Source organism: Vanellus vanellus, assembly GCF_965231255.1.
Source record: "Vanellus vanellus genome assembly, chromosome: 1".
NCBI lineage: Eukaryota > Metazoa > Chordata > Aves > Charadriiformes > Charadriidae > Vanellus > Vanellus vanellus.
In genome coordinates, this window is record NC_138905.1 from 196,987,059 (window position 1) to 196,999,124 (window position 12,066).

Here is a 12,066-nt window from a genome sequence, read left to right on the forward strand (position 1 = left end):
TCAGCTAGTAGCACAAAGAGTGACAATGATTCCTCCTGGGGCAGAGACTTTCCCTCCTATATATTGCAAGTAGGTCCAGCTGTAAATAAATTGTTGACATAGCTGCGTTAGTTAAGGTGGTGGTTGGAAAACGGCACATCTGTGACCAAGAGTCACACCTAAGACAAACATGAATTTAAGCGCAGTTAAATTAGCAAAGTGTCTCTTTATCATTGTAATTTATTGCGTTCGAGAAGATATTTTACTTTCCTTGGCAATGTAAAATGAGCTTCTGCCACGGCGGAGGTGGGGGCAGACCCGGCAAAGCTAAAGGACGGGCTTGGTAGTACAGCTGTCCTGGGATAATAAACACTTCTAAGTTGAGGCAAGCCTCACTGAACTGTCGTATGGAGTAAGATGTGGTTTCATTTGCTGAGTGACTCATTCATAAATATGCCAAATTCTTTGCTGACTAAAATACTGTTTAACTTCAGCGAAGGCAATCGGGTGCATGAGGTGCAGGAGAAATCGGCATCTAAGTGCCGCCTCCCTCACGCACTGAAATGAGTCAGGAGGGACATGGAATTGGCAGCATCTGTGCCAAATATCTGTGCCTGGCTATCTCAAGGTAAAAAATGTGATCTACTGCTACTCGTATGCAGGATCCATTGCATGAGTAGAAGGGTATTGCAGCTTTTCCATTTTTGCTGTTTGCTCTAATCAAAAGCAATATAGAAAAACACCTCTGAAATTAAACTATAACTCAGAGCCTCCTCACCCCGTATTTCCAGTGACAATTCATCCTTTTCCTTTCCAGGCTCGATTTGCAAATAACTGATTTATAATAGCACTCAGAAACTGATATGCCCAGTAACCTACACTACAGCTACACTTTGCAGTGTATGCAGAAGTCTGGCTGCCAGCTATGAGCCTATTAATATATATAAAAGGGAAGACTTGTGAAGCTTTGGCAGCAAATGTAGGCCTCGAAGAAACTTAAGCAAAAAATAATTAGAATTTGCAAGTGACATGGAAAGCTAATTTTGGTATTCCTTTATACTGGCTTTATACGAGATCAAAAGGCATTTCACAGCCTCCCTTTTCAAAACCTGACAGCATCCAAACTCGAGTGTGTGCAGTGGGAACCTGACTCCAGGTGCTCCAGGTGATAAAGCAAAGCACAATGTTAAGGTCTGGCATAATGTGAAGAATGAGGTCACACTGTATTTTTAGAAGTGCCTAGTGTTCCTGTGAAGCGTGCTCTCACTCTTTTTATTTTTTTTTCCTTCCCTCTCCTTTTTTTTCCTGTCTTTTTCTGTGAATAATTTGGCCAGTGCTTGCAGAAGGCTGTTTTCGCCCCAGGGATTCTCACACATACTTCTGTTGACAGAGTCCTTGTGCAGCAAGCAAGCTGAAATGCCTTTTGTTAAGGATCTGCTCACTTCTTTTTCTGTTCTGCCCCAACGCTTGGAAGATCTTTTGGCTACTAACTGAGTTCCTGTTGTTACGCTTATGGAAATTAACTGAATTGAAAAATATGGGGTTACCTTGCAAAACCAGGTAAAATTATCATCAGGAAAAAAAAATCCTAATCTCCTAATTTGCTCTTAGTCTATGTGTCTCACATTCTCTTGGCTTGTTTGCTTAATTTTTCAGGGGAAGACTGTTTAAGTCAATGGGAAATCTTAAACAAAGTCATTGTGAAAGGGAAACAAATGCATTAGGGGCTGAGGGGTAAAAACTTTGTTATTTTAGATGAGTGGTGTACGGTTCCAGCCAAGATCAGGACTTGATTTGCTGGTTTACTATGTCAGTTCAAGTTTAAATTGAATTTAGAGTAAGAAAATTCCACACATTCACATGCTCTGTAATGCCAAAAATACATCATGGGTATTGAAATGCACTAATTTAAGCAATGTTGGAAAAGTTTGTTTAGGTGATTTGCTGTTATAGTAACCCTATGGAATAAAGCATAATCATTTGCCCCAGAAAACAATTCTCGTATTGACTCAAGAACATAGAAATGAGTCTATGAATATTAAAGTCTCTGTAAAAACCTCCTGTTCAATGATTAAGCCTAATATGTGCTTTTTTTGTGATCTTTATGCAAAACTCGGTGAGTTTTAATACAAACGTTGGTTGTCTGAGCAAAGGGGAATCAAGCCAATAGAGTCTGTGAATCTGCACATACACGTTTGCTTGTGCCAGACCACATGAGAACTTTCCTTACATAGCAATTCACTAGCTGTATCACAAACCTGTATTAATTTATTGCTGATTTGTAAGGAACTTTCCTTAATAAATAAAATTTGAGTTGCAAGCTTTAAACCCATGCGTGTAAAAAGCCGAAGCTGCTACACCCAGATACCCAGATATGCATTTCACATTTTAGCTTAAAAAAATCCTGTGTTGACTTTTTTGTGCTCTTCCTTAAGCTGTTTTGGAGTCAGTTTTGTTTGGACAGTTAGCTGTGGTAGCCCTGCATTTCCCTTTTTAGTTGGAAAAAACACATACGTGCCCAAGCGACTTCTATTATTCAACATCTTTACCTACACTAGCACTTACCAGTAGAGTTAATATTTAGAATTACGTACGCATATGAAAGTCATTTCCCTGTTTATAAAGCCTCGAAGACCTTTTCCAGAAAGATTATTATTTTTCAGAACTTCTAAGTGCATACATTCAGAATTGTGGTGAGAATTATATTATTTTGCAGGGCTGTGTTACGGGCCTTTTATGACATGTACAGATTTAGCTCTGAATGTTCAGACCTCTCCGAGTTACACATTTTTGCTATGGGCAGGATTTCCAAATCCACAGCTCTGGCAAAAACGCTCCCATTTTTAGGAGCTATAAATGTCTATGTGTAACTCTTTATAAAATATGGAATTTGATATTTTGTTTAAGTGTGGTGTTTTTTCCAGTCACTGCTAGATTGAGTAAAGAGATATGTTCCACAGGATGAATAAGAGTAAACTCACACTCTCTCTTCCTACCACTTCCTCTTCAGAGATTTCTTGCCATACTTGCACAAAACCAGCCTGCTTTTGCATAATTTCTTTGTTCCTGTCTCTTTCCAGGAAAAATAAAAAAAAAAAGAGTCCAATGGAGTAAGCAAATCTAATAAACAGAAAAGAAAAACCCTTTCATGCCTTTTGCAATTAAACTGTAAAAATGACAGCTTTACACCACATCCTGTAAAAACCAAAACCCATTTAAGAGAAAGAACTTAGCAAAATTTTAAAAGAAGCTGGGTATTGATTTTACATGCTAAGAATATCCAGAAATAACGAAAAATACAGATTTTTGCAGGGATGATAGTTCATGTTTTGGGGCCTAAAGCATCGTCCTAAAATACTAGAAATAAAAAATATGTAATTCACTTACCCCGCACTTGCCTACTGCAGAATTTCGGTAGCTTCTTCTGGAGCTGTATTTTGGGTTTGACACAGCAAAGATGTTCCTATGAACAGAGGTGTGTTCCTGCAGATGTCATGACAGCAGAGCCTGCTTGGCAGCATTACCGGAACTAAAGAGGGTGCAGGGAAAACACCAAAGATGGGTCATTTCTGCCAGAGAAGGAAGAGTGACAATAAGATGGGGTGAGGCCGAGGAGGAGAGTCTGTGGGGGATACCTGGAGACCTGAGCATTGCTGCTCCTGCTGGAAGCACCAATAGGTGAGGAACGGGGCAGCCACCAGCAGCAATGGCTGGTGAGCACAGCCCGTCCTCTCACCTGATGGCAACAGGCTGGTGTGGGCAGCCGGCCAAAGCTCTTTTGCTGCCTTTTGGGGAGTCTTCTAGAACACGCAAATCTTTTTAGCTGGTATCTGGCTTTGCATGGTGGGAGCGTGGGCGCTAGCAGCGTGCCTCCTTGCAGGGTGCTGGGTGCCAGGGACTGAAATACAAAAGCGATGGTTCACAGTGAAGCGCAGATAATAACATTCATCTGAAATGGCAGGAGGCTTTTTCACCGTGCCCACAATGTACAAAATACTATGTGAAATTTTAGTTATTCCAATCATTCCCTACAAATGTGGGAATGTGTTTTCTTTTTCAAAGGCGTTGCGCTCAATCAGTTGACGTGACGTTAGGGAGAACCAAGGGTGTTCAGCACTTCTGAAAGTGAAGTCACGTCTATGTAGATGGCTAACTCATGTAGATGGCTAACTTGAAGCTTCTGAGAAAATGAGGGCTTCAAAAGTAGGTTTCTCATTCACATGTAGGCGATGTGATCTATTATTATTGTGTAACAAAGATACGGGCTGAGATTCTTCTTGCCTTTGTTTGTCACTCTAAAAGCTGGGTGACCAGTGCAAGCTTTTTGCCTAGACATCCTCCATAGTTGTGAGTAAGGCAGTCGTGCCAGGAGGGAGCCTCATCCCATGTCAAAATAGGCATCCAAGAGAAGTGAGAGCATTTACCTTCTGGAAGCATTTTTCTCTCTCCGCTGACTCCAGCAGGAGGCTAGACAGCTTCCAATAATGTCTGACTTTTAAATAGCTAGGGATAGCTGAGAGGAAGTCTACCTAAACAGTGCGTACCTGCGTGCTCGCACCTTTTACAGCTGCAGTTCAAATTGCAAAGGTAATATAATAAATCCAAGTTTTCTGTATGAGTAAGAGTCTTCTATCACCCTATGTACGTCTGTAACACTGAAATATACGCTAACCAGCACTAAAATACGCCTAGCTGGTGTGCATTGCTCAGTTTATGGCACATGCGGTGAGAGGCATGTCACTCGCCAGCATCCCACTTTGCTTGCTTCCCACTTTGACAATCACAGCGCTGCCTTCTGACATGTCTTCCTCAGCACTGACAGGTTTGCCACGTACATCAAAGGCTTAAGCTTCTCTTTTTATTTTGAAAAGCTTCTGTTCTGCTTTGCGCTCTCACAGACGGAGTAGTGAAACAATCATTAAAATAAGTACTATCAATATTCAATCTGTCACAAGAAGTAAATGACACATATGGGTGAACGTAAGCTATTCAGTGATGCGGGATCAGTTCTTCAGCTGCTCCCTTCTTCCCGTGCGTTGGAGGTGCACAGCCTGCATGTGAGCAGGGAAGTTAAGACTGATTTAAACCAGACATGGCCAACCCTGATGTAGTACTGAAGGTCTCTGCTATTTTCAACTTCCTCTTTTTGCTTTGCGAATTTATTGGAAGTGGACAAGTGCTGCACTGCATTGGCAATTCACAGAAGCCGAGTACCTATATTGAAATCTTCTTTCTTTTCTGTCAATTACTTTGGCTTCTTGCTCTTCCCTATGACATTTTAGTAGCTTTATAGAACATTGTAAAAGTTTTCGGTGATATAACAGACCATAAAAATACAGTGAACAGAGGCATATTTCAGTAACAAGCATATATCTAACATCACTTTGAATGATTCTGAACCTTTGTGTCAATAACATAAAGTCAATATTTAAAAGCTATTTCTGCATTTGCCAGTTCTTTCCTGGTCTGTAAGGTAAAAAAGTCAAGGTTTTCATGTTTTAAGTTCATTTAATCAGCGTACATCAAATATTTTTTAAGAGACCAATAAGTAAATTTTATACAGGAATTTCATGTTTCAGGATTACTTTTGCTGATGCACTCCTATGCAAACATGTTACCATCAATAATTTTTTTTTTTTTTTCAGGAGCAGAGAGGATTCAGATGTTTTGTATGAGAATCCAGGCATTAATAATGATTGTGTGATCATGGTTTTGGAAAAATAAGAAATTTCCTGGCTACATATGTGGAGTTATGTTTCTTAAGAAAACCAAGAATGAAGTCATTTTGATCTCTGATGGATGAAACTCATTGGAATGGAAACTAACATCTATGAAGAAGGACAGGGCTCACCTTATCTTACATCTGCGAAGCACCTGTGGAATCCAAACGAAGCAAAGTATGAAGAATACCAAAGGAAGATAGAAAAACAGGCAAGTCCATCTGAATTTCAGAGTGTTTTACTGGAACCTGAGTTGAGTTTGCTGGCTGCCTCATCCTTGTTAGACCACAATGAGACACCCTTGCAACCTGGCACGGCTGCAGGGTGTGTCAGTGCCACCGATCGATCTGCGACAAAGCACCTTTGTGAAGAATTACTCTGTTCTGCAAGGCACGAGCCAAAGGAAGATCCTTTAAACCTTCCCTTGCACACCGAACCGCCAGTTCTTACAGGGAAAATTTCAGAGAAGAAACCAGAAAGAAGCCATGAGATCAGAGTCATAAAACACAAATCAAGTGCTATCACATTTTCTGATTTTGAGATTTTACCACATGAAGCTAATACTAAACTCCATATTTGTGAGGCAGGAGAAGCAGAAGATTTTTCATCTGAAGAGGAAGAAGCAGATGGTAGAGATGACGATGATGTTTTTACAGAACTGCCACTGTATGAGGCGTTTCTCAATGGTCTTCATAGAAGGAATGTTTCTCAAAGAAAGCAAGCTAAACGTGAACCTACTAAGTATCAACACATCTGTCATTTAGAAGACTGCAACAATCATTCTGAAAAAGAATTGAAGGACTATGACAAGGAAGAAAAAGCCACGGAATCGGAGGTAATACAAGCTACTCTTTTGTCCCAAGTGTGTTTTAAATAAGTGGTATTATTCAAGGTTGGTTACAGGAGGATTTTTATACAGTGATAATTAACATGGATTACATAATTAAGAACATAAAACTACAGTAAAAGTATACTAGGTTTTTACATTAAACAAATCTATGACTTCAGATTGGCCACACTTCTATTAGCCTGGACTTCAAGCTTTGGTTTTCTGTTTCCCCTCGCTTTTTAAAATGGGAACATTGGCTGAGTTTCCTCTGCTCCTACGAGATCATATATCATGCCACGTACAGTATATATTCCCTGCGTCTATGGACTCTTCCAAAGGGATAGATCTCAGGTTTACTCTGAGAGCAGTGTATTTCTTCATGCTGAAAAATGGCCTTTTTTTTAATGTAGTGGCACTGTAGCACTGCACCATCTAACCAACAGCACTGCTTCTGATAAATAGCAGTGTTTACTGTATTCTTATCTCATTAGAACAATATAGAGGAAGGGCTAAAATCTGGTCTATTATAAAATAAAATAAACAGATTTCTTTTTGCATCTGTACTGGTACACATTATGATGCTCTATAGACCAATGTCCAAACTTAAAACATAAGAAGATTTAGGACAAAATGAAAAACACTCTGTAATAAGAAGTATCCAACTATAACCTTTCTAGAAAAAAAAAAAAAAAGGTTGAGTAAATTAGCTGTGTTTTTTGGAACTGGAGGAACATCATCTTTCCAAGTGACTTCTCACTAGTCTGGAGAATAAGCAAGGCTTTCCCCCTGCTCCCAGCTGGTGACAAACCAAATGCCTGGAGCTAAACATGTTTGTCATTGGAGAAGTTCAGCTCTAGTAGAAAAATATGAAGTGGGCAAAACAAACCCTTAAAATTCCAACGTTCCTGAACTTGCAGCACAAATTAATCTTAAACTGCAGGTCAGGCATACCTTTCCTTCCTCTCTCTTCTTCTCCTCCAGCTTTTAAAAGTTATTCTCCGTGTAAATCTGCTTTGTGCCTTGAAAATCAGGGTGGAGCCCGAGCCTTTTACCCAGTTTGTTTTACTTTTCTCTATCTGCAGTTCTTCTTTTACTCCTAGTGCTTATAACACAGAGTTGCTTCACTGATTTCTGATTAAACAAAAGAAAGCAGAATTTGAACTATAACATCCATATTAACAGCAAAATTATGGTATAAAATACTTAATTACCTATCTCCTTTAATACTAATCTATCTCCCGTTTGGGGGGGACTAATTCTGCCCTTAACGGAGTGGGAGTTTTGTGCTGTATGTCATACATATCCCAACTTTACTGAGGAAACCCATGAGCTCAGAGAAATAAGCCATATTTTTATGATTTTTTTCTCAGCAGCTAATATTAAAAAACCAAGGCCCAAAGATGGTTCTAAAACAGTGCACCTTTTGATGCAATAATGACCCTGAGAGATTCTCGTGACACGTGGTTTATTAAATAATTGCAGTGTTACTCTACGCCAAGTCTTGCTTCCTCATTTACTCAGAAACATTCCCATTAATATAAATATATATCAAAATGCATGTGCAACATCCTTGGATTCTGTTTACTGAAGGTCATTCCCATAGATAAAAGGGAGAGGCCAGGAGCTGTTGTCATTTAGTTTACTTTATGTCTATGCCATAAAATAAACTCAAGGATGCAACTTGTAGTGCAAAATAATGGATTATAAATTGCCAGACAAGCATGTGAAATTATCTAGTAAATCTTGGCAAATGTGTCAAAACATTTCAAAAAGTCTACAGATGCAATGATGCAGTCCTGCTTTTGATTTTTTTTTCTATGTAAATAAGTATGTATCATTCTAGGAAAGCCTCCAAGAATTAAAAAAAAAAAAAAAAAAGGATTATCTTGTCTCTCAAATTTTAGCAGCAGTCATGCATACTATTCAGACTAAAAACTCCCCCCATGACTCTGGTTGAAGCAAATGTGTATCATTGTCAAGTTGCTTATTTCTATTATTTAGAAATGGGGCTGTGGAAAAAAATGTCTTTCTAGTGGAAAGAAATTAACTAAATAAAGACAGCATGGCATAAAAATGTGGTCAAAAGCAACCATTACTGCTAAGCCCTAGACTTAAAAATAGTATAATAAACAAGTCACCTCGGCTGTACAGATACAGGCTAGCACACATCGCACCCTGACAGAGATCCTGCCTAAATCCTTGCTGGAGAGTTCGCAGTGAAACAGCGATTAAGATCTACCCTGCAGGGGCATTCCTAAGTAAATGTACTTACCGACTGCAAATCTCCTATTTTATGTACAGAAAGGAGGAAAGGCTGTCACCTTCTCCAGGCTGGGGAGCACTGGCCCTTGCTGCCAGTCACCAGCAAAGTCAGTGTCCAAATCTCCTCCTAAATAGCTGTTACGTGCATTTAAGTGATAGTTGTTGAACTTCTTTCATTCCAATTAATAAGCAGAGACAAATTTCCAAGTGCCCTGAACAGTAAACAAATAGAGGGAAGATGGAAAAAATACAACTTGTGTATGCTGCCAACTCTGTTACAAGCAGAAGAAACTCTGCTGAAAACAATTCATGCAATGGTGCCCATTAAAAAAAAAAAAAAAAGCTTTCCTTTTTTCCAAAGGGATACAGCATCTGCCTGTTCTGCGTGGTACAAGATAAATGATACTTCTGTTCAGTTTATGAATTCAGTATGGTCCCTGAGTTTCCACCTTTAGACCAGTCCCATATATATTTCCTGCACTTTCTCATCAAATCTAAACTTGGCAACGTTTTCTTTTTCCTTGCCAGGTGTCTGTAATCAGTGGTACATTTAATGCCCAAGTAGAGTTCTTAAATTAAAAATAACAGTTATTTCAACTGGGGAAGCAAAATTTTGAAGATTTAGAAACAAGTGTATATACATATCTGAAATAGCGTTCATATTCTTTCTCATTTTGGGACGGTGATCTGGGTAACATCATCGCTAAGACAGCACTTCCTTAAACACACCAGTGAGTTTGTGTACCACCCTCGTTATAGATGCTCACCTTCCTTGCAAAACTCATCTATCTTGAATAGGATTTTTTTTTACATGACTCATGTCCTTCTAATATTATTTATAATTTTTTTTTGTTCTGTCCAGAGGTTTTCTCGGCAACTCTGAAGTGGCATCCTGAGCCATTCTTCCTTGCTTGTTTTACTTCAAGTCTTCATATTAAACTACATACGTTCTTTGTGCGTGCAGCCAGTTCAGAATGCAGTGGCAATAAATTATTCAGAATAGCTTCTGAAACATAACATTTTTCTAGATTGCCACTTCTTCAAACTGTACTGAGCAGGACCCAGCTGATAACCATATTTAAGCAGGAACTACCATGCAGCTTCACATCAGTAATCTTATCTTATCCTTTCGTAGACTCAAAAAATGTGTTACTTCCAGAAGTAGCATTTCAGTCAAGTAAAAAATTGAAGATATTTGACAGATATGAGGCACAAAGAAGTATTATGAAATCATACCCTTGACAAAGTGAATTGTCATGGATCTCCCCTCACCTCAGAGATTGGATAGAAATCCTGCTAATGTTGTTGGCTGCTGCAGGGAGGCCAACATAGTCTTACCAACACGGCAGCAAACTGGAAATCCTCTCTGGGACAGTTTCAAAGCATCTCTTTGGGGAACCCATCTCAGCTATTATAACAGCCAAGAAGGTTTCTGTCACTGTTGACATTATTTAAGGCGTCTAAGTGAGTTGTCACAGCTTCCTCTATTGTACCAGAGAGAAGGGGCAAGCCATGAATCATAGAATCATAGAATGGTTTAGGTTGGAAGGGACCTTAAAGATCACCTAGTTCCAAACCCCCTGCCATGGGCAGGGACACCACCCACTAGACCAGGTTGCTCAGAGCCCCATCCCAGCCTGGCCTTGAATACTTCCAGAAATGGGGCGTCCACAACTTCTCTGGGCAAACTGTTCCAGTGCCTTACCACTCTCAAAGTGAAAAATTGCTTCCTAATATCTAATCTAAATCTACCTTCTTCCAGTTTAAAGCCGTTCCTCCTCATCCTATCACTACCTGCCCTAGTAAAAAGTCCTTCCCCAGCTCTCCTGTAGGCCCCCTTTAGGTACTGGAAGGCCACAATAAAGTTTCGACGGAGCCTTCTCTTCTCCAGGCTGAACAACCCCAGCTCTCTCAGCCTGTCATGTTGGAAAGGAACCTCTTAGAGCTAACCATCAGGACGTGCTAGCTGCTCCAGCAGCCCCGCTGCAGCCTCCCGGTGTCTGTGCCAGGACCATGATGCCAGGGCATCTCTTCCCACTGGAAATTCAGGGTTCTCCAAATGACTCCTCTTCTCAGGGCTGCTGATTAATGGAACACAGTCACCTCTTTCTCAAATAGATCTGGAAAGGTTGAATAATTAACTGTTGGCAAGTGTTGCATATAGGTGTAACTTCCAGGAGGATCCTAGAAAAATTCTTAAAGAAACAAGAGTCCTTCCTAAATCAGGAGGAATCCATTAAGGGAGCCTCTGTCATACCATTTTCCCCTGAGCACTGCTATCTCTGGCGTGTAAGCTGGTGAGCAGCGTGTCAGGCCCAGAGCATCAAATCTGCTAGCCCTTACACAGGAACCTGAGAGACCTTTCAGGGGGACCAAGTTGCACACAGATTTACATCGTGCCTCTTTCAACACATTAAGGAAGATCTAAACCAAACCTGCTTGTCGATTTAAAGCCTGATGCTGATGGTCATGTTACCTTGTTCAGCTGGGTCAAACAGAGATACCACTCCCTAGGAGTAACAGAGACAAGATGACCCAAACAGCTAATTTAGGTAGTTAAGATAGTAGTCATAATCCGGTGTCAGGATTTGGTCTTCAGTCTATAAACTCAAAGACTTTTGGAGGAAGCCACGGGAGTCGACAGTACAATGCCAGGAGATCCAGCCTCTGTACAGGACTGGGTGGTGTTAATGGGTAGTTGTGCCATCACCTTTCACCCTGAGTAAATCTTTGTTTTAAGTAAAACTGTAGTGTTCTTAAGGAGATTCCTGAAGGCTCCATTGCTTTTGACATTTACATCTAAGTCAGCTGAACTCTGGAAATGGTTACAGAAAACAGTCCTTTACTGGCAGGAAGATGGATGATCTGGCTTTCCAGACTCTCTTTCCTTGATTACTCACTTATTTTCGTTCATTTCCTTGTTCTATCCTTGTACTACAATTACGTAATTTTTATCCTTATTATACAGTCATTGCTGAGTGATAAGTTTGATAATCATTTCATAAGCTTAGACCACGAGAGTTCAGATTCAGGCTCGAATAATTTGCTGAGACATAATACGGAAGTTTCCACAGCATCTGTCCTACATTTTGTCTGTTTCTGGCCCGTGTTTTCTTTCTTCTTTTCACAAACACCAGAAGTTCACCAGAGGAGCAAGACAAGATAAATAGACAAGGACACGTAGGAGGTGATAAATCCACAAAAATTTATTCAAAGCCATGGTCTTTGAAGTTAATTATGGTTTCTTAAAAGATGTGTATTCTTCTGTGTGGCTTG

General features: G+C 40.0%; 1 protein-coding gene across 1 annotated transcript in view; it reads left to right on the top strand.

The window, feature by feature from the left end:
- The window catches only part of STARD13 (StAR related lipid transfer domain containing 13), a 314,488-nt gene that overhangs the window by 44,706 nt on the left and 257,716 nt on the right, over positions 1-12,066 (top strand). Inside the window, exon 2 of the mRNA XM_082484956.1 lies at positions 5,625-6,534. Coding sequence (XP_082341082.1) covers positions 5,779-6,534 — 756 coding nt within the window. The 5' untranslated portion in view covers positions 5,625-5,778. The remainder of the gene's footprint in view (positions 1-5,624; positions 6,535-12,066) is intronic.